Genomic DNA, 23,119 nt, shown 5'->3' on the forward strand with positions numbered 1-23,119 from the left:
GTGAGGATGTTAGTCCTCTTTTAAGGTAGTATCCACTTGTTCTACTACCCTGTTGAAATTTCTGTCAAAGACAAGCAGCTTCATCAATGCTTCTACTGATGGCAACAGTGAATTCCTACCTCTGTGCATCTCCTCCTCTTGCCTCCAGAAATGCCAGCATAATTTATTCTATTAGTTGTGCTGAGGAGAATGGATACTAGATTATTCCAGTAAGAACAGTGCAGCTGGGAAAGCTTATATTTTCAAGTGGTATGAACTATTGGCTTGCTATTCTATCTATATAGTCATATATATTTTTATATATTTATATATATATATATATATATATATATATATATATATACACACACACACACACACATATATACACCTGAATTTTCTAACTCAGGCCTTAATTTTTCTTTTCCATGAGAGACTTACAAAAATGTTAGATTTGCCCAAAAGATAAAAGTCAGTCAGTATTTGGAAAAAATAAGTTTCCAACAAAAAGACAGTACCGTGTTGCCAATCTGGCTCCTGAAATGGGCGTGGACTGTAGCTCACTGAGATATTAAATAGCTGACAGTTTCCTTGATAAAAAGTTCAGGTTATGTTATAAGCAAGGCATGGATTCAGTAATTGCTGCCACTTGTATTAATCACAGTTACGTCAGATGATTTATGGATGATGGAAGCACTCAGGCAATTTAAAAGAAAAAAGTTTTGAAGAATAGACCATAATTTACAGTGAAAGGTACTATTTAAATTCAGTCATAAAAATGCTTTCATTGACAATATGTAGCCCACGTCATTCCTCCTCTCCCGCTGCAAAACAATTATTTTAATTCATAACATACTGTTTATAATATTTTCTTATGACTGTGATGTTTCACCTCTGAACTGGATAGCTAACATCCACTCTCAAGTTTTTCCTTTCCAGAAAGGCTGGATAAACTCTGCCTCTGTTTTCCCTTCCCTCATCTAAATGTCTTGTGCATGTGTTCAGTAATAGCTGCCCCAGTAGCTGCAGGGGAAACAACACTCCAAAGCTCAAGTTTTCCAAAATTATACTGTAAGTTTCAGCATTATCAGTGCCATATGACCCACAGGTGGTGTGACAATCCATCTAGATCACAGAGACTTAGATGAATCTTCTATGAACTGAAGGAGGAGAAGTCATTTCCTCACTTAGATCACTCTCTGTCTTGCAGGGAGCAGTTGGCCCTGCCCAATGAAAGGAACGCTGCTGTAACTTTGGGTGCTGCCCTTCAGAAGTACCAAAGAAAGCCAGAGAAGAGAGCACAGGGAGATGGACTGCAATGAGGATTAATAGCCTGGCATTGTGGCCTTCTAGACAAGAGTTATAATTTATCTGTAGTGGTGTCCCTGGCACAACGTGAACTTTTCACTCATGTAAAAGCTCTCAGCATGAGCTTTTTTTCCAGTTTATCTTTAGTCCTCCCTATTATTTTGTTCCCTTGGCAGCATATTTGTTCTTTCTCACGTTAACAGAGGTGTTTCTTCAATTCCAGGGGGCATGCATTGATATTTTAAAAATTGATTAGGCTTTTCTAATGTTGGAAGTAGTTCAGTTCAGGGGGTTTGTGCATGCTTCAGTGGTTTCTTCTTTCCCCTATTTAATTTTGATGAAATTGTAGTGACTTACTATAAATAAGGGATTTTTTTCGATTATAGTTCTAACTTTGAATCATGTTTCAGACTACTTCAGCTGCACTAGCACTCTGGTTTCTAGATGTGGTAAAGAAAACATGGAAAGCATGGCAGAAGTGACCCTTGGAGATATCATTGCTCTGCATTACGTAAAAATGAGGGGGGGATGTGCTCATTATTTCAGGTCAAAGATACAGATCTGCTTACAGATTGTAACACAGTTCTGTCATGCAACATGAGGACCTGAGCACCTCAGAGCCCCCACAAAGTAGAGCTGGTTTTTGTCTGACAACAGCTGCAGAAAGGTCACCAAAGACAGAATTTTGGGTTCAGTGCTTCTGTCCTTATATACACTTTGAATGTAACCCTTTTACATTCACAGTGGGAAGAGCAGCAGCTGTTGCTGGATTTGAGGGTATCCACAAAAGTAAAGCAGAACAGCTTCCAAATGGGCAATCCTTCCCAAATGAGAAAGTGCCATTAAAAAAAAATGAAAAAAGTACATAAAAAAAAAAACCTGTGTGTGCATATTTGGAGCTTATTTGGAAAAATGGCATTTATTTTGATTGATTAAAGACCCTGCTGTATCTGTAATGAAGCTTTCTATATTGTGCAATTAATGATGTTTGAACTGTAGTGTTGTGCCCTGCAAAAAGTAATTCCAAGGGTAAAACCAGGATAGTGCAGTTCCGCTAGGTCCAGAGAATAGCTCTGTATGGAGTTACAGACCTCTTGTACAGATTGTTAGTTCTTAGTAAGATAATAGAATTAATACTGTAACATTTCTTAAATCATCAGATTTTAGAAGCCTTTTACTATTAGAAAAAAATCTGCAAAAAAAATACTTGCAACTGCCAATTGAATGTATTTATACATGTATTCTTTGTATAGACAACATAAAGTACAGAATGTTTTGGAGTAGCTGCCTTAATGCTATTTTCTTATTTTTTCAGTTGTTTTACCAGGTTCAAGGAGATATGTGTTTGAAGATAATTGAAAATGGGAGACAAAAAGACGTTGTCATCCGAGAAGGGGAGGTAAAACAGGATTATTTTTCTGTTATAGTTATAACGTAACAAACTTACGTTAAATGATTGTTTTATGTATTATTTAGAAACCAGTTTATACCTGCTGTTCAAGAGACGGCATCAGGATTTATTAAAGGGAAAAAAAAAAAGCTTGAGTCAAGTATTAAAACTTTAAATAATAGGAAACTACCATAAATTGTGTTCAACATTTGACTGTTTCAATAACAGATAAAAATCCCCCTGAACATCTGGGGTACCTATTCAGATAGGCAAGAATACTGAGAGAAGTTCTTATTCCCCCTCATTGCTTGGGATCTCCCATGTGAATTCAGTTGGATCAATCTTTTATTTACACCTTGCCACGTACACACCACTCACCTACCCACCTACACCATTAAGCAAGCTGCCTAAATTGAGGAATTTAAATGATTCATGTATTTTCAGCCTTCTTTAGTCCTCACAGCTAGCCTTTCCAACCATCACAGTAGGACAGCTTTAAAAGAGCCATTTACGAGTAAAATGTATCAATTTTTTCTTCATAGCAGTATACTTGGTAAAACACAGATTGCAGTCCTTTTACTGAGAGCATGAATAGCTACTGGCTGTTACTATGAGTTAGATGTTCTACAACTGCCACTCATGGTTATTGACACAAGCTTGGACTGCACTCAAGTCTTCGAAAGTATTATTAGGTCTAGTGGAGACAGCCTTTAAAATGGAAGATGTGTTAAACCCAATAGCCTAATGCCATTAAAAGCATTACAGCTTTTTCAGTGGCAAAACAGAACCACGTTTTCCAACTACGAGGTCCTGGTATTACACTTCACACTGAAGGAGCACACCCAGCTGAGATCTCAGAATGTCAGAGAAGCACTAATGAAAAGGAGCACACAATACTTGGTGGAAAGACTGACACAAGTACTGCTGAGGCACTATCATTAGCTCTGTTTTGTAGGCAGAGGAACTGTGATGACTGCCTAGCCTTAGCAAAAACATCTGTACTGGTGAATACAGCCTTACCAACTTGTTGCACAGGTAACTGCCAGGAAATGGTTTATTCTCAGGTTTCAGAAATAGACTTCTTTTAACCATGTGTTGCCTATTCACTGTGTCACATGCATGAGTAAATAGACCTTCATATTTTGGTAATTATTTCTGGAGAGAACAGCACTCCTCATCATGCAATCAAAGGTGCTCACTGTGTTGGGAGAATACATGTGGCTGATTAGTTTAGACATTTTATTGAGCAGTCAAAAAACCTGGTTTTTATTTCCGTTTCAATTACTCAGAAGTTGCAGTAAGTTTATAAATTTCAGATGAGTAATTGGTTAGATTTTCATTTTAATTGTGTCTAGCAATGACGATCAAACCAGGAGGAGAGAACTTGACTGCCATCAAGGCAGTGCTGATTGCAGTCACTGTGTCATCATTCACAGAGAAAACAAGAAACAGCATTTGCAGGGCTGTGGGTACCACAGTGGGTGAAGCCCCAAAGGACCATCACAGGATCAACAAAAAGTAGGGGAGAAGTGGGGCAAAGAGCAGAAGATTTTACAGGTTAAGGGGCAGGAAAGAGGCAATGCAAAAAACAAAGACTTCCTGACACTGGCACTTTCTGATTTCTTTTAACAGATGTTCCTGCTACCTGCCAGGATACCTCATTCTCCTCAGAGATATGAAAATACTGTGGGTCTTGTGGTTGAGAGGGAAAGATTAAAAACAGAAATTGATGGGCTAAGGTGAAGTATAAACTGTTGACTAATCTGTTAGAATTCATAGTACAAACTAATGTCCTCATACCAATACAATGCTTTGTTTTAATTTCCTGATAATTTATCATATTCATCCTGGCAATTTTGTACTAATTCTATCCACACATCTATTTATCTATACACACATAAACAGAGATCTCCTTTAGCATTTGCTTTAGTTAAACAAGGACCGTATTGAAATTTCTTAAATACATATTGTGGTTATAGCAATCTACTTATGTACTACCTAATGCTATTGCCTTAAGTTTTGAAAAATAACTCAGAGCTCTCTAATAACCCAAATAAAGTTGTGTTTTTTTTTTTTTAATCAGTTCTGGCAAGCGGAATATTAATTCCTTTGTAAGCACTGAAAGAGAAAAGATGAAGAGCAGCTTTCTTGTGAAGTGTATGGGAAGCTGGAAATAAATTCAATTTTCTCACCAATAATCCCTCTACACTGTACACACCTCTGCCTAGTTTTAGTGCTTTTTGAGAAAAACATCTTCATATAAGTCAGTGGTTTGCTTTATATTCTAGAGGGAGCAGGACTAAGCTTTGTCTTATGTCCAGACAGAATTCACAATGTCACAACAGTACATCAGCCAATCTAGAAAAGCTGTCTTGGTACTAACCAGAGAGAACAGACGAAGCAGAATTTATAGCTGTCCATATAATCTGTACAGATTTAAAACTGCAGTGATATCTGTAAAGTGCTGTTCCTGTCCTTTCACCTGCAGTTTTGATTGTTGCATGGGTGGTGTCACAGCAGGAAGATTGCAAGTATGCAGAGCTAGAAAAATATACTTTTTCATTCAAGGGAAAAAGGCTACAGAAAGGAACTAAGAAAGGGACCATTCAAGAAAAGATATCCACGTGATTAAATTCCAAGCTAAAAACAAGTCCAGTTCATTTAAAGTATTGTTCACCTATGCATTTTTTCCATTCACTGCAGATCTATAGATTGTGTGGACTTACATTATTTAAAAGATACTTTAAGCTCGAAAAAAATGGCCAGTGATTTAGATAAAAATATTTATTATGAATCTATGAAAAGACTTAAATAGTAAAGTAAACTTTACTTAAAGTAAAACAACCTACCATTTGAAGCCTGTGAATGGTATGAGAGAGAGAAATGCTGAATGTTTTTTTAGGAATCCAGGCTGATCTAGAGATTTGCACTCCAATATAGGCATGCTCATGTGGAGAAGCTAAACTAAAAGCCACCTTATGGCTTGCAGGTGGAAATTAACACATCCTCAATTCAAAATATCCAATCAGATGCCTGAAAATAAATCAGAGGTTTTTAGTGCCCTTGTTTGCACACTGATGTGGTGAATAAACTTGAAGTTTTAGAAGTGAACAATCTTGTTATGCTTTTGAATCTGCATTCCCTCTGTGCTCCTGGGAGAGAGGGGAGTTTCCAACCAGAAGCTCTCATGTTCTCATACTTTTTTCAATACCAGCCACCTGCAGCAAAGACTACGCAAGAGGAAATCATTATGCACTTTGAAGTATGCTGACGCAAGGTCTAATACTGTGTTGCTGTTCCATTATTTATCATGTCTACAAACCTTAGTCATAAATCAGAGCCCCCAGCATGCTGATTACTGCACAAGTGAAGAATAAGTAGCCTGCCTCAGTGTTCCAGTCTAAGCAATGAATATATGTCTTGAGCTATGAGAAAAATTATCTAGCTAATCTTAATTCCATGGCAAATAAGTACAAAACCAAAGAAGTTTGACATTAGTTATATTGTTAGATACTTTGTTTGTATCAAACAAGACATTTTTAGCATCTCACTTCTCTGTAAAGCATCTGTGTTCAGAATTTGTGCTGGCAGCATAGCTTTCTCTATGTTGGAGGTATAGATCTCTTCAGTGTATTCTTTTTGCAAAACTTGAGGAGCCAGGGAGTTCTTAGAAAATTTCTGGACAATGTATGTATGGATACATAAAACAGACATGAACATACAGGTATGCATAGGATAATTGTGTAAGTTTTGTTTTGTTCTTCAGACACACCTTCCAGTAACTCACACAAGACCTTTTTTAAAACACTGACAATATGAGTGACAGGACTGGAGCATCATTCCTTGCCAGTCCATGCAGTCTCTTAAAAATCTGAGTGCAAATTCTGTATTTGCTATTCCACAGATTGATCCCGTACAGCAACCTTGACTTGTTGATCTCACCAAAATTAATTTGTTGACAAAAAATTGACTCAAATGAAGCAATAAATTCCTTTTCAGAAGGGTGACCGAAACAATTCCCAAATCTGTGTAGCTGAAAACCATCTATTTTTCACAAACAGGTCCATAAACCACCTTGGTTTCTTATCAGCTCATGCATGGGCATTAAGCAAGCTGACTCTATCAAATAGGGGTATTTATGTCATAGCTGCATGGAAGCAGTTACTGGAAATGGTATTGGGTCCAGGTTTTTTTGCAGTAACTACATCCAAGGTGAAAGTTATTGGTCCCAAGAGATTCTGGCAGCAATCATTTCCAGGATGAAATCAGGAAAAGTTGCTGAAGGAATTTGGTGACTTATTTGTGATTGATCAACAGAACTACAAGGTACTCCACAGAAGTTTGAGCAACCCACCCCCCAAGTCCATTAACCAGGGAAACAAATCTTTTCCAAATAACCATTCCTCAGAATGAAGTACACCAGGCTTGACAATAAGTTGCTCTTACACAACATCAGGTAGCTATTTTCTTCAAAAGACTGAACCTGCCTGATCATTTAGTTAATAAAAGGACTGACTAATGTGTTTACTTTATCAGATACTATGTTGGCGAATCAACTAATGTCCTCTTTGAAAAATGGTTTCATTGTGAAGATCTCGGCACTCAACTTATACCAATAATTCAAGAGTAAGCTTTTTTTCTTTGTAAATTAAAAAAAAAATTGAAATTAAATTGTAGATCTTTGTCAGTCTGTGGCTTACATCATTAGTTTGCTATTTATGCTGCATTTTACATAGACTAGTTAAAAGTTAATTGCTGCTCTATAATTTTTAATCACGTTTTGTATGCACCAAATTCATCAAATCAGATTTTTTAAAAAATGAGAAATCAAGTATTTCACACGTCCATCTGGAACACACTTTTTTGAACCAGTAAACTTAGTAGCACGCTGCTTCTAAGTGCAAAAAGAATTGAGTGAAAAATTAACACTGCTTAATGCTAGGTTATCAAGGTGAAGCACTAAACTACTTTAAGGCTTCTTTCACTCTTGCTTTAATCTAAATAGTTTTAATTGATATTATTTATGCATGGACTGTGGCAAATTTGGTAGAGAGCTACTTTCTAGGAAATGTGAATGTCGTTAACTAATCAGTTTGTTAAATGGTTACTAGAGGTGAACAAAGGAAGTGTTTAGTGACAATCTTGTAGGACTTTCAGAGAAATCCTCTGAAATAGGTATTACTATATAGGTATACTTTTGCCTATATGTGATAGTAGCTGAGAATTTGACACATCCATTATCAGCCAAAACTTACAGGCCAGTACTACTGCCTAGTCTTTGTTAACCTACAGAACATGACTTTTTTACTTCTGTTTAAATGTTCATTATTTCAGGTTTTTCAATTCAAGGCAATATAAAACTGGAAAACCAAACCCAGGTAATGCAAATTAATTTCAGAATTAGAGCAATTGCTGATTAAAGAGCAATGATTCTTACCACATAAAATAAGTTTCTGTTTTTCTTTCTGATTGTGTAAATTAAAGTTTCTTTGGGAAGTAATTCCTTTCATTACCCCAAGCACAAGGGGATTCCATATACAGGATAACCAATAACATCTTGTTAGGTCATGTGATGCTCTCATGCCCATCTACCAGGTAACTACACAAGTATGAAATGCAAGTATCTCTATCCCTCTGTGCCTTTCAAGTCTTATACTAACAAAATATCACTTCTGACAGCCCATAATGAGGTTTTTGCAAGTAGAATTAATACACTTTATACCTACTTGTACTCCTTTACCTATAACTGTACACTGTGATCTATGCTTGGGAAAAGTGGAAAAAAGCCAAATGATTTTAGTTCCCGTAGGGTCTGATCTATTTAACATTTTATTTCCATGCTGTCTTCCCATATTTTTTTTTATTTTGTCTCTGTTGTGGATAGTGATTGCAAATTCCACACTGGAACAGATACTCCAGTTGTAAATCCATTTAAATCTGCTGGGAAGAGACATAGAACAGAGAAAGTAACTTCTAGAAAGCAAACTTACTAGTTTTGGCTTTAGGGGTCAGATCTCTCAAACATGATGGATGCTTTCTGCACGATAACAAAAGCTTCAGTTACAAGGATACTGCAATAGCACCTTCAGTGGGAAATTTGTTTTGCTGAAATCTTACAGTCCTTCTGGCCCACAGCTTTGCATGTGCACCCAGCACATGCATGATCCATTGCTACTGGTTAGCATAAACTGTGCCCAAAATACCACCCTTATGCCCTAATTATGTATAGAAGGCCACACTATACAATCATTTCTGCACCTGCAGAAACAGGCTCTATAGAGCCTATTTGGAAGTGCTTTAGTTAAGTGCAAGCTGGTCAGTTCTGCTGAAAGAACTGCCTGGAAAGTCTCCATGATATTACCAGGTTCTTAACTGACACATGAAAAATCATCACAAAGAACAGCAGAGGCTGCCTGTGTAATCTCCAGGAGAACCTGAGGTTCCTTCCTGGAGAGCTCCTATACCAGATAGCCAAATGCTGACTGGTTCAGTCAAATCCCACTGCTCAGCAAGGTTTGTTCTTTCAAATCTCTCTGCTGTCTCCCTGTGCTGGCAACTGAGGCACATCCTGCACCAACCAAAAAATGTACATATGGCTCAGGTGCATTGCTATGCTACCCTTGACCAACTTGAATGTCATCCTCCAGTCACGCTCAAAACTTGAATTCCATAGCTCTTGTCACAAGAGAAATTTTAGTTTCCCCTCTCTAAAAGGTTTTTGGAACCAGCTGTCCTTAATCTCCACATGAAATCCTAAATATCTTAAGATGATTGTTACGAATTACTCTAAGACAGACAAAAGTTCCAGTGAAACATTATTTCCACATCAATCCCATTTCTCAGATTGATAGTCACCATAAAAATGTCACTGTCTGACATCTCAATCAATAACAGAACAAAGCTCTTACTCAAATCCTAAGATTGGGTTAAGCTGTTTCTTTCATGAACTTCAAAGTCCTTAAAAATAGTTAACTAAAACATGAACCAACATGAAGTTAAGAGAAAAGTCTTCTTTATGGGATAGGAACTTTAAAGCCTTTGCAATTAGAAAATGGTAAAGCAGCCAAAAGCCCTGCCTGAAAACTTTGCTCCTGTACCAGCTTTAGGCACTGGTTCTTTGACTGGGGAATGTGATTCTCAGGGAAAGGCTCCATGTTTTTTATAAATAAAATGGGGCCATCTCCAAGATCTTACTTTTATTTCTATGCATTATCAAAATCTGTTTTAGTTTGAGGATGTCACCAATGTTTGGGTGTTGGTGGTTTGGTTTGTTTGGGGTTTTTTTTTGCATAGAATGTATGAGGGCTAGGTAGTGCAGGTTCTGCCTCACTGTGTGTTCACACAGTGTTTAGCAGAGGAAATATAATTTCAGATAAAGCCTCTAGATGCTGCTGTAATAAAAAAAATACCATATCACACATAGCATCCTTGTTCAATACAGTGATTTCCAATAAGCATCCCTCACTGAGCTGAGGGTTTAAATGTCAGTAACAAATTAATATCAGGGCAGAAAAAAAATAACATTAAAAATTTATATTGTTAATATTTTTGCAGAAGTTTAGGGCTAAAAATCAAACCTGACAATCAGATGCTACAATATAGCCTGACACCTTTTTTTTAAAAAAAAAGTAATTTTGAGAAACTGTTATTGATAAATCCAGTACAGAAGCTCTTTTATTGTAATTTACCTCTCAGGTTTTCAGCCTGGGGAACAGCTCCCTTTTTCCAGTTTTCAGGTTTTGTGGACAGTAACTAACCCAACAACTCAGTGACACATCTTATGCATGAGGAAAATACTGCACATTTTCAGTTACAGAAGTTTTAGTTTATAGTTCCTGTAACTGTCAGTGAGACTGACAGTGTTAAAAAAACCAAAAAAAAATAAAAAAAAAAAACAAACAACAACAACAAAAAAAAATCAAACAGTTTGACTGAGATAGATATAAGCTGGTAATATGTTCACTCTGAAGACATACCCACCTGATATAAAAATAATGTTTTGGATTTGGATTTATTCCCTCAGATGCGCTCTTTATTTTTTCCCTTTTAAGAAGTAGAGTTCAGCAGCCAGCATGACATTTATAACACATAACAAGCTACCACCTGTTAAAGTGATGTTTCACTCAATTCATAACTCAGCATCGTTTGAGCTAGCTTATGCAAAGGGTGGAGTTTCAGCTTTTTTATTATTTTTTTTATAAGTTTGTCTTCTGAAAATGCAGAATCACCTCAATTTAAAAGTGCCAGTTGAAGTACTCTGAGGTTCCTATTTACATATGCCTGAACTAGTACCTCACCTTAGAGAGAAATGGAATAAAATTGAGGAAAAACATCTTCAAGGAAATCCTGGGTTGCAGCTCACTCATAGAGGAAAGCTGTAAATGGAATCAGTCAAGCTCCAATGGCTTTTAAAAAACCACCACATTAAAAAAAAAAAAAAATTAAAAAAAAAGATTAAGTCCAGACTTTTCTTGATATGTTTATGGTTTCTAGCTTAGCTGATAGCAGGGAAAAGTCCCTCTGAAAGAAGGGCAATCAGAATATATGAAGATGCAGAAAAAGAGGAACTCAAATACCATCAGGAAAAATATAATAAGAAATATATATTGCACACAGTCCTTACTTGAGGCATCCTCCCTGGAACTGTTTTATATTTTATTACTAGACTCTTTTGTTTCCATGTGCAGAAATAAAGTCTGAGAATACTCTCCCCTTTTTTTATCAAAAAAAGACTGACTATAATTAGGTTATAGGCTATACAGAAAACTCTCAAGATGGGTTGGTTTGAGTTACTTTACGTATTTTTGACATGAGGATTCACAGTTATCAAAACAAGTCTTGCTACTTTCAGTTAAATCAGCCTGAGAGCAAGATTATCCCAGTGTATCTATTTCATCTCACTTTTCTAGTCAAAAGGACAAGAGACAGTTCAGACAGAGGAACCATGGTTCTAATAAGTAGTGATGACTGAATATTCTTTGCAGAAGTAACCAGAAGCTCAAAAGCTTTTCCTGCCATGCCTAAATAATCCAGACTTCTTTTACAAGCAATTTGATGGAGAAAAGACTGTAATTAAAAAAATTTTCCTAAGTTAGGTGTGTTTGAAAATGAACCTCATGAACATTGCTGGTGGAGGTAGAATGTCAAGTTTTTGTTTCTCCAAACTAATCTACTTCTAATTATCAATGAAATTTTATTTCCCAAACAAGCTTTATTATGTGTGAAAGTACAGATATGAAAGAGAAAAAACAGTCCCGTAGTGACTTCACTAGCAAAACTTTCATTGATTTTTGGTCTGTCTAAGGTGATTTACAGTCTAGATTTAAAATCTAGCTATTATACTTAGAATACAGCGTGATTCAGAGCAAACAAAACCTAAGGAATTGAATAAGCATGAAAAATTTGGTATTTTCTTCAGTCAGTGGAGCAGGGGTTACCACAGAGCCTAGGGCATGCTCTGTAAATGCTTTGTGATCTCACCAGTGCTATTAAACAAGATACAAGGGCAAGCTTAACACTGTGAAAATCAGCTTCTGGAGCTAATCCAGTGAACCTCCATAGATTTGCTGCTCGGTCTTGTTTCACTGATATATTAAAAAAAGCAGATCTTTATTATTCTATTTTTTTCTTCTTTTCAGTTAACTGGATAGAGGGCAATGTTAATTCAATTAAAACTACATCAGAAAACTAAAAACATGCAGGAAGAAATTCTATCTGCATTTGCACTAGGGCAAATACAGGGCCAAGCTTTTGAACTTAAAATAACTTCATTAATATTTGTGCCTGTCTCTTTTAATTATATTGAAATAATTCTAAAGATACTGTGTGAGGTTTTTTTCCAAATAAGAATGCTAATTTTGAGCATAAGCTTTTTTTCTTTTCTGTGTATCTGTTTATATAATTGACTATTTGATTCTCTTTACTCATCTTGAAGGACATCCAGCACACACCTGAATGGATCACTCCTCTTCTAGAACATGGTACTTCTTTCTGCTCTGAGTACTGGTATTTAAAAAAAAAAAAAAAAAAAGGAAAAAGAAAAAGGGTATATCAGCATTTAGGTATTAAGGACTATCCAATTAAGGACTAACCAATACAAGAGACTTAATTTGAAGCGGTCTAGACCCATCAAAATTGTACAGTTCCCCACAACATCATCTCTGTAGCTTTTACCAACAACGTGAATCTTCTCCTTTTTCTGTATCATCCTCATTGCTCTCTTCTTGCAAAGATGACCATATAAACACACTATTCATCTTTAGCCTGTCCTTTGAGTAACTTCCAAGTCATGTTTGTATTTCTCCTGAAGCTGCCCCTAAACTGCAAAGGATATGTGGCTGGAAGAAGTTGATAGAGCTATATAATACAACCCTTCCATTCTTATAAGCATGTTACCTCTCATTGATTTCATCTGTGTCCCTTCCTTTCATATTTAAATGCTCTCTGTGTTACACCAGTCCCTTATGAATACAGAGCTCATAATGAAAATTAACTACTCAGACAGACCAACCAAAGTCAGCAATATTTAATGCAGAAATAAAGTAGGATTATAAGATCTAGAGTAGAGCTGCCATAATTTTCTATATGAAAACTTCTACCGAGTTGTTTGGGTTTTTTTTGTTTCTTTAATTGCCAACTACAATGTATCATCCAAGACCCAGGACAGCAGACTGCACATTCCCTGCAGCCAAAAGGTTCATTAGGCTCCCAGAGTCCAGAGCTGCTTCAGACAACACCAAAAAAACCCTCAAGAAAGTCTTCAGTAAGAAATCTGCTTCTCCCACAATATTCTCAAGTGAACCTCCTCCTAGAGGGGCAGAACATAAACTGTGAGCTCTGGGATCTCCCAATGCTTCCCCATGTGAATCAAGCCACTACTGACCTATATATAGCTACAGTGCATAATGTACACAATAAACCTATCAGGGAAACAGGAAGAAATGCCCCATAGAGTTGTTTTCCTTTCTGTTCAGACTTTTGTGAAAAAAAAAAAAAGAAATATTTAGGAGCTGTAAAGCTCTGCAGCTTCACAGCAGGTATGTCCTCTCTAATAAAGTAGTTTCTTTCTTCCTTACATTCTTAAATGCTCCCCAGACAGCAACATCTGAAACAGAAAACTCATTAATGGAGTTTGTCTGACATTTTCACTAGTGTTTCTAAGGCTATTTAGTGGTAATAGCTCACACATGCTATAAAAATCCTTGTCTCACCAATAGACTGAGGTCTTACTCTTGTTATAATGAAATATCCTATTCCTATTCTATGCAAACTTATTTCTATCCGAAGTTACTACTAAGAGGATTAATGAAATGCCCAAGGTAGAAAAGGCAGGATCAGAAACAGAATTAAGATTCTTTAATTTAGGATTGGATAAGTGGACACCAATTCTCAAAAGTATTTGTCATTCTTAATTACAGTAACCTAGCTAGATCATGAAAAACCTTTAAAAATAATTATGGCCTATATAGTGATTTTTTTTTTTTGGTTCAATTTATTCCTTTCCTTCTGGCTGATGATATCTCCTTTGGAAAAGGCTGTATTTCTTTATTACAAAAATATTTTTCAAAGCTTTCCTCATCAAACTTCTTAGTTTAAATTAGGGGAAAAAAAAAAAAAAAAGGTGTTCCGTTTCCAGCATAGATTTAATGACACGAAGTAAAATGTGCCTAGAAATAATTACATGGACTAGTCATAAATTAGCAGTCATGCCAATTCTCAGGGCATGCTACAAAAAAAAAAAAAAAAAAAAATACAGTTACACAGGGAAATGTATGATTGCACCAAGTGAGTGCTGTATTTTCAAATAAATGCCTCTGCATCTGTATTCCACAGCAGGGAAATGAACCAACAGCCCTCAAAGTAATCACTCTCAGTGCTTTCACTCTGGATTTTTTTATGGACTGGGCTAACTAGTTTTTTCAAACCCAGATGTCTGAAATTATGTCCCTCATTTCACCTGTTATATTTGCAGAGGTATTAAAATCCTACTAGTCTCATTGACATTTCTGTTAACTTGGAGAATAAAATAGATTTCTTCATAGAAATTAGGTAGGCACACATGGGCAAAACATCCTAAGGAATGCGTTATTGATGGCATTGGCAATTAAATGTGAAATGCTGCAAAATTCTATAATTGGAATTATTCATTATGCTGTAGTATTGAAGACATGGAAATTATGATTAGAAAGTGTACAGAAACAGATTAAGATATAATTAAAAAATAATTCATGAGCTTTTTATCCCTAGTCTGGACCATTTTACACTCAGTTAAAAGATGAAAAAACACAGAGGATTCAATCACTCCACTTTGAACGATATATTCTGCTGTTATAGAGGGAGACACCATTTGTAATGGACTGTGTCACATCCTTGCACAGAGATGGGGCCACAGCATGTAGGGACAGTGTTTCTGAGGCAGCACAGCACCTCAGGATGGTGGGACATTTAGTAAGAGTATAGGGGATTTAAAGATTTGAACATTGTTCCATCTAGAATGTGCTGTCTACAAGTGAAGGGTGGCACATCACTGAAGATTATATTTTTTCATAAAGCCAAAATGCAATCAGTTGACCTTATTTTGATATATTTCAGGTGCTTTATTACTGTTTTCCTTTGAACAAATCTTGAAGATTTGTTCTCTCTTGAAGAGAACAAATCTCTCTTGAAGAAAGCTATGGGAAGAGCTTATGGATAATAGGGCTCAAGAGAATGAGACCGTTTGATTTCTTGACAAGAAAGCTTAGGGGCATCACCAGGGAAGGGAAGGGGGCCTTCCATGTAACGTGAGTTAAGCAAATACAGCCACATAGACCTGCTAGGTCAGCATCAATTTTCTTTACCTGCTGATCAGAAGACATCAGAATCTCTTTATTGCATCAGAAGCACAGTACTCCCAGCAAGCTCAAATTCTTCTTTAGATAGTCTCTGTTGAGGCTCTAACTACCTATATATTCAACTTGTTCTTTTCTCACAAGCTGTTCTCTCCTTCTTTGCCCAGTTTAATATTCTCAGTCCCGGTACAGCTCAGTGTTGTTTAACTTCCTCTAAAACCTGTAATTTCCTTTTTTTTTAAAGTATTTACAAACTCATTAAGTAAACACGACATATTTTTCAGTTTAACATTATATCCTCACTTTGCAATTAAAACATGAAAAAAGAAATAATCCCATCAAGAACACATTTCTGTGATATAAATTTTTAATAGTAATGATCTGCAGAACTGCATCCTCTAAATGGATGTCTGAAAATGTAAGAAAATATTAGATTTGATGTTCCACTTAGCTTTATATTACTTGGAAAAACCTACACAAGACTATTAGCTGACTAGCTTAGAAGTGCCATTTTCTTGCATTTTGCTAGCATATTTTTACTTTTACCATCATTAAACATGTTGTCTCCTTGCCTCACAGTATTGCTAGAGCATAACTCCAGAAACACAGGCTTGCACTTCTTCAGATACTGTTGAAAGCAAATGTACAGGCTAAACAGAAATATATGCAAGAATATCTAAATATAAGCCATTAGCCTGATTAGAAATAGTCAGTTTCTTTAGAAGCACATGCTTCAAATCCAATACCTGTGGAACTGCAAGAGATTGGATCCTCTTCATTGTAGCTTGTTAGCTTGATTTCCCAAGCATTAGGACACCTACAGCTTTTAGCATCACGCAAGGGATCAGCATCAGGGTTAAATAAGAGCTCAGTCAAGTAGTCTATTGATAATGTCACATATCTGTCACACACCTCATCACCGCCGTGCTCTCCCATTTGTTCTGCAGTAACAGATAATCAAATCATCATACTGGGTCACAGTAAAAGGTTAATTCCATGCAGGCACAGTTTTCAAAGGCCACGATGCTAACACTGGGCAAGTGCCATTAGCATCAAAGGTAGTATTAAGCCAAAACCCCATCGCAGGCAAGGGCCTGCTGATAAGACAAGTGCCAAAAAAAGGCTCTTAAACTGAGGAACTTAAAGTCTAAATAAAGAAAAGTCCACTATAGTAAGTGCAGGATGTATTGCACTTTACACCAGCCCTGAGTAGGCACAGGCCACTCTGTGCTGTTGTCCCACTTGATCAGGAAACTGGAGTCAGTGATCAGCAGAAAGAGGGAAAGAGCAAAATTATGTTTATGGAGAATAACAGACAGCAGTTAAATCATGTACTTAGACTTCTTATTGTTAGATTTGTGTTGCTTCTTGGTCAAAATATAAACAAGTACTTTGGCTTTCTCTTTTACCCCGAATTCCTTGCAACTCATGAGGAACATTCATAGTTCTCCTGCCTAAAACACCCCAGTGGTCATCCACTCATATTTTTGCTACTTATTCTCCAGCATATAAAATCTGAATTTGTCAGCTTGATGCTGGAATTCTTAAACTGTGAAGAAGACATATTCTCCAGGCTGAGGAGGATATTCACAGCATCTTAGTATTTGTTGGTATCTCAGTATTCATCTCTTATCCTACAAGATCCCATATGCTTTTTGTTTTTCAAAAGCAAACAAAAAAAAAACCCCACCACCAAAAACTCACATACCTCTCTTAACTAGGCCATGCATTTTAGTAGAAAGCTCTAACTTTATTTTATTCTAAAACTACAAGAAACTTTTCTGAATTCAAACTATGAGTTTTATTCTGAAAAAAACCAACAAACAAACAAACAAAAAAAACCCCCAAAAAACCGCCAACAACAAAACTAAAACCAAAACCAAAAACAACTGGTAAATATTCCAGCTATTAATGGAACAAAATATTTTAACGTCTTTTGGAACACCAGTTGCACTGAGTATCTTTTCATAAAATTTCTGATAAATTTTCTTTTCTTCCTCTTCTGTGTGTGAGCACATACCATAATATTTTAGACCTTTATTTTAGTACCTAGTCAAAAAAGCAATTTTCCACTGCAGTCTCATTTGCACATATCCATAATTTAAGGACAAAGTGTGCATGTGTTCCTAATTGCCTCCAAAGGATATTTGATGAACCCGTGAAATTTAAGGAAAAAAGCCCCACTGGTCATATTGCAGTGAGAAAAAGGAAGCACCAAAACTAAATCACTAAATATCTTAACACAGCATTTATTGTTATCAGACAATAACATACAGAATATTCAAGACTAGCCCTTGCTAATGCTTACAAGTTCAGAATAAAATAAATCTAATGTAAAGACTTTAATTTTTCCTTTGATGCTGCTTACTTTCTCTGTAGGAGCTTGCTTTTTGGTAAAAGTGGTTTTAAATATTTGAGATGTAAAAGTAAGAAGCTTTAAAAAAAACAAAAACAAACAAAAAAATAAAAAGAACAAACGAAAACTGAAGAAAAAAGCCTTCAAACAATTTTTTTTCTTGTGGTGTAGATTTCTTCAGATTACTTTCATAGTTTTCTCAAAGATGCATTGCCAAGAGAAATTATTTTTAAATGTATAATTATTTTAATATCACAAAATCACAGCATGGGTGAGGCTGGAAGGGATCACAGTGGGTTATCAGGTCGAACCTCTCAGTATAATGGAGAAGAAATCTGAAGAGCAAAATTTTGTTTCTACAACAAAAGGGGTAGGATCCCACCCAGATTACCTGGAGATGGGTGTACTCAGTGCTTACTGGGATCCCATGAACAGCAAAGCATCTTTAGCACACTGCTATCCCTTGCATGCACTGACCCTCTCACATATTGTTCAAAGACTGCGTACAAAACGGTCTTTAGTGAAAAACTGAAATGATACATTCAAAACACTGCAAAGCAGTGAAATTCAGTGTTAGAATGGAACCAAAAGAATACTGCATAATGAAATAAACCAATACTTTTAAAAGAGCTGTTCTATTACTAGCACCGAGACTAAGATTTGGCTGTGAGTTTATCACCACAATACATTAGGGAGCAAGCCATCCAGGGAATATTTCCAGCATCTGATTGGCATTACTGCTTGAAATTACTTGATGGATGATCGCCCATGGCATCTCAGAACAAACTACTTCGAATCACCAAGGCAATTGCTCTGTCTCTGCACTTCACTGTGAGCTGGTGAATAACTAAAGCTCCTTTCATATACCAGCAACATGGAGCACGAAGCTTGAATTTTGCCAGCTATACCAATACTACAATTATCCCCCAGCTATTTTAAATCAAATCATTTAGGAAGGAGAATTACTGCAAATTAAATCTAGCTACAGCTCCAAGAACACCGCAAAAAAAAGATGCATTAAATTTTAGGCTGTAGTAATCTCTTTGGTTCACTGTGGCCAGTGTATTTAAAAACATAGGAGAGAAGAAACATAGGGGAGAAGAAATCCATAGGAGAAGAAACATAAAAGCCAGTACTAACTATGTGAGAGATGTAGAATAAGCCTATTCTATAGGTTCAAGTCTGCTTTTAAAGGGATATGATATGAGCAAAGGCTCAGAGATGATACATCATATTTAACCCATGCAGAAGCTAGGTAGTGTACTGCATACTGTTTGAATACACAGTTCTGACGACAGCTTTGAAGTCACTCCATAAAGAAACACAAAGAACATATGCATCTTGCAATCTCAAGAAGTCCTGGTAATGACCATAGCATTGCTTACTGTTACAACTAACTTTTGACTAGATAGTGTCTGTAAATCGATCTCTCAATTAAAATGTTTGCAAAGACCAAAGGAAGCAGGTATCACTGATAGCCCTCTGCCTTGCTTACAGATGAACTCCTGAAAGAAACACCTTTCCCACTGAATTCCACTTCTGTTATGGAGCCATTTTCCTTCTCAAGCTGGTTAAATGATCATTCTGATGAAATTAAACAGAAGAAATTCTTGAGTATGTTTGGAGATAATTTTGAAACAGAGGTAAGGGGCATATAATGTCTTGAAAAAGAAAGAGATGTTTTTAAAGGTATGGATAATTGGTGCCTACTGTTCAGACTGAGTAAATCCAGCCTGGGAGCAATATATAGTGTCAGACAAAGTTATGCACCCTGACAGAAGTACCTGTCTTTGATCCATTGATTTGACTAGCTTAGGACAGGGGCTTTCTAGCTCATTACTTCCACTTACAGAATCAACCTGAACTTTAATTTCTGTTCATTTCCTTTGGGATTAAAACAGTTCCTTCATTCCCCTGTCCCTCTCCCTGTATTTCCCAAATCAGAAACACCAGCATGATGCAAATACTGGTCAAGTGTGTTCAGCTTTTTTATGTGTTTGAGCAGCATTTGTGGTCCAAGTCTAATCTTGGTGTGTAAACACACTTTTTTTTCCTCCCCCTCCATCTACATAAAGTGAAAACAAGAAAAACTGGACAGCCACCAGAGAGCCTGGGTTGCCCTAAAACATTCCACTTCACAGTTTAGTCAAACACAGTCTAGTTTGGGTGTAAATGAAACTGTCAACATTTCATATCTCTGCTGTATGCGTGATGTTTACAAAACATATTCTTCCCCAGAATTACTTGGAGTCACACTCCAAAGAATCCAATACGGTTGACAGCAAAGGGACAGAGTGTGGGGATGTCAGGAAGAACACAGAGGGGGCAGAAAATGAGAAAGATTAAGTCCTGTCTGCAGCGTTTTTAATGTTAATAGAATAAACTTTTCTACTTCAAGAGGCTCTTGATAGGGCCCAGAGTTCATGAGAAGGAAGTGCCTATTCCAAGAACAGAAGCAGGAAGCACATAGATGCAAAACTGAGAGTGGGAGGAGGCAGAAGGAATAGATAAGTGAGGATGCAGAGGAGCATAAGGAGTGGCAGGTGTGACCAGTTCCCTTTTTATCACTAGGAATCAATATGAGAATACCAAACACAGTGTGAATTTTAATGTCTGTAAAAATAACGTCATCTTCTATGAATACTCTCTTGCAAAAATAGAATGTTTAAAATGCTGTTGGAAGATGAATGTGGACATTTTGGTCACCTGGACGAAACTTTTTTTTTTTTTTTTTTTAGGTTATAGCTTATGGACCAGGAACAACTGAGAAAAGTAAAAGGAATTCAGATATCTGGATATGGCAGCTGGTATGTGTCAATTCACACTTGTTAACTGATGAGTTCATGTTTAAGTTCAGACTGAACAGCAGTAAAGCCTTCTAGCAACAGAAACTGGAATGATTCTGTTCCTTCTGATAGAAAAGATCACCAATAGGCACCACCTTTCAGCTTTAGACTGAAATGAAAAATAACTGTAAAGTGCTGCCACACTAAAAACAGCCTCTTTTTCCTCATCATGTATGTTCATGACAGAAATACTGGCATTCATCCTTGTTGGGAATTTTAATGCACCTTACCTAGGCTATATCCTGTAAATATATCAGAATGCCTCTAAGCAATAAAGCAACATCACCTCAGTTCTGCCTTGAAACTTCTGTCATCATCCTGAAGTCAAACTGGAATCAAGTAGAATAATCTAATAAAAAAGTCTGTAAACTTGTTTATACTAAATCAGAATTGTAGGTGATCCAGATGTCCTTCATTCAAATTCCTTCTAGAATTTCTTTTCTAGAATAAGCTTACAACCCAAAGAAAAAGAAAAGCTAATTTTTGCTTACACAAGTCAGGCTGGCTTGGGAGGCAGATATTTCTATTAGCTCCTCTTCTGTTGAAATTCATAGGGAATATCAAAAACTAATTAAAGAAGTCATAATCTTGAAATAGATTTGTTTACACCACAGTTTACATAAGCCTGTAGAATCAAGACCTTGTGGATAGCAAGAACCTGGCTCCCCTGCTTGACAAAATAATAACCAGCCCATTCCAAAATGGAGGGACTCAGCAATTTCAGTCAGCCCCCTACTGACTTGTGAGCTGCTCTTCCAGACGTAAAGAGCTATGAGGAATCCAAAAAGTAGAAGAGGAGCTTGAACTATTCCAGAAGATTCTCTGTGTAATTTCTGGAGTGGTACCAACTTGCAGGCTGCTAGGTTAGGCTGGTGGTAGTGTACCCCAGGAATCAGGCAATGAGTTGCTACTTTATGAGGGGGAACAACAAACAATGAAAAATATTTTTATTGATACTAATAGTGTTAGACAGACAAGATAAACTGAATATTTAGCTAAATCTTATGAAACAGAACAGGTTTGAGGTGTTCTTTCAGTAGGAAATATTTCTGTACATACAGCATTTTCTTTCTGTTGGGGACAGGACATGGAAAACTAAAAGCCTTCTTTCCCTTCAGGAGGGCACATCCACTGTTGCCATGGATGGCAAAACCCTGACTCTCTCTGCTGGTGACAGCCTTCTTGTCCGTGCCCAGTCTACGTGAGTAGAGATGAACAGGGGTCCAGTGCATGATTCCCCAGCTCCCAGCAACATAAACTCTATGTGTTCAATCCACACCATGTTGGGCTTCACTGGTGCAGAAACACAGCATCTGTGAATGTAGGATTTACAACAGCCTCTGTTATTTCTCGGGGTAAAAGTTTTTTCAAGAGGAAAAGCTAGACATTCGTTGGAGTTCACCTCTTATGATAAAAGCTGGAGAATTTTTTGTAAAAATTAAAAAAATAATTTAAAATAATAAAAAAGAGAGAACCACTACCAGTAAAATGCAGCATGCAAAAGACCATGCATATATGACCTGAATCCACCCGCTGGCACTCACAGCAGATGCTCAAAGCATCAGACCAGGCTTAATCAACATCAATGCAGGAAGAGTTGGGGTTCAGGCTAAGAACATAGCTCTCTTCCTGGAGTAGAATGCGTATATCTATTTCATAACCTTGACACATGTGATACACAAAAAGGAAAATAGCTTCCAGAGAGAATGGAAAGAGAGATTTAAAGCATGGCTGAAGCTGATAAAGTGCCCACTCCCCCTTTTCAATATCATCAATGTTTCACTTGGTGGTTTGAGTGTGTGATTCCCCTCTATACACATTGCATCATCTCTCTTTCCATTCTTCCAGGTACTGCTGGAAAAGAGCAGAAGAATGTGTTGCTCTGTGCATCGCTCAGGATCCAAAACGCAAGCAGCCTTATAAATAACTCCTGCATCAGCTGGCTTTGATGATAACCAAGTTTTAACCTACCTATCTTAATTATCTTTTACTCAGAATGCCTGGAAATTTCAATACTCCAACACAATGATTAAGTGGAGTCAAGAGCTGTGCCCAATTAAAACATTTTCCCCAAGTAGTAAAAGTTTTAGCAAAATTTATAATCAGCATTTTTAAGATCTAGCGTTTTGTTTGATTTTATCTGAAAGGAAATGACAACATATCCAAGCAGCAGGATTACTTATCTAATAACACATTATAGTATCTAAATGAAATGAGAGTCCTTTGAAATGCAAGTCTCTGCCACAAGATATACAAAAGGAGATGGGACAGATACTGTTACACTGCTTAGGTAACAGTTCTTACTTCTTTGTGTTAGATTTTTCATTTGTAATAAATTAGTACAACACTAGCTACCCAGCCCAGCTCCCAGTAGCTAGTAGTTCAGAGATCCTCTGAGATCTTTGGCTAA

General features: G+C 36.7%; 1 protein-coding gene across 1 annotated transcript in view; it reads left to right on the top strand.

Moving 5' to 3' along the window:
* Positions 1 to 22,636, top strand: part of HAAO (3-hydroxyanthranilate 3,4-dioxygenase) — a 32,037-nt gene extending 9,401 nt beyond the window's left edge. Inside the window, exons 3-10 of the mRNA XM_062489256.1 lie at positions 2,603 to 2,686; positions 4,310 to 4,416; positions 7,214 to 7,303; positions 8,012 to 8,055; positions 19,361 to 19,506; positions 20,602 to 20,670; positions 21,828 to 21,910; positions 22,558 to 22,636. Coding sequence (XP_062345240.1) covers positions 2,603 to 2,686; positions 4,310 to 4,416; positions 7,214 to 7,303; positions 8,012 to 8,055; positions 19,361 to 19,506; positions 20,602 to 20,670; positions 21,828 to 21,910; positions 22,558 to 22,636 — 702 coding nt within the window. The remainder of the gene's footprint in view (positions 1 to 2,602; positions 2,687 to 4,309; positions 4,417 to 7,213; positions 7,304 to 8,011; positions 8,056 to 19,360; positions 19,507 to 20,601; positions 20,671 to 21,827; positions 21,911 to 22,557) is intronic.
* Positions 22,637 to 23,119: the final 483 nt, after the last annotated feature.

This window comes from Cinclus cinclus, chromosome 3 (genome assembly GCF_963662255.1).
Source record: "Cinclus cinclus chromosome 3, bCinCin1.1, whole genome shotgun sequence".
Lineage (NCBI taxonomy): Eukaryota > Metazoa > Chordata > Aves > Passeriformes > Cinclidae > Cinclus > Cinclus cinclus.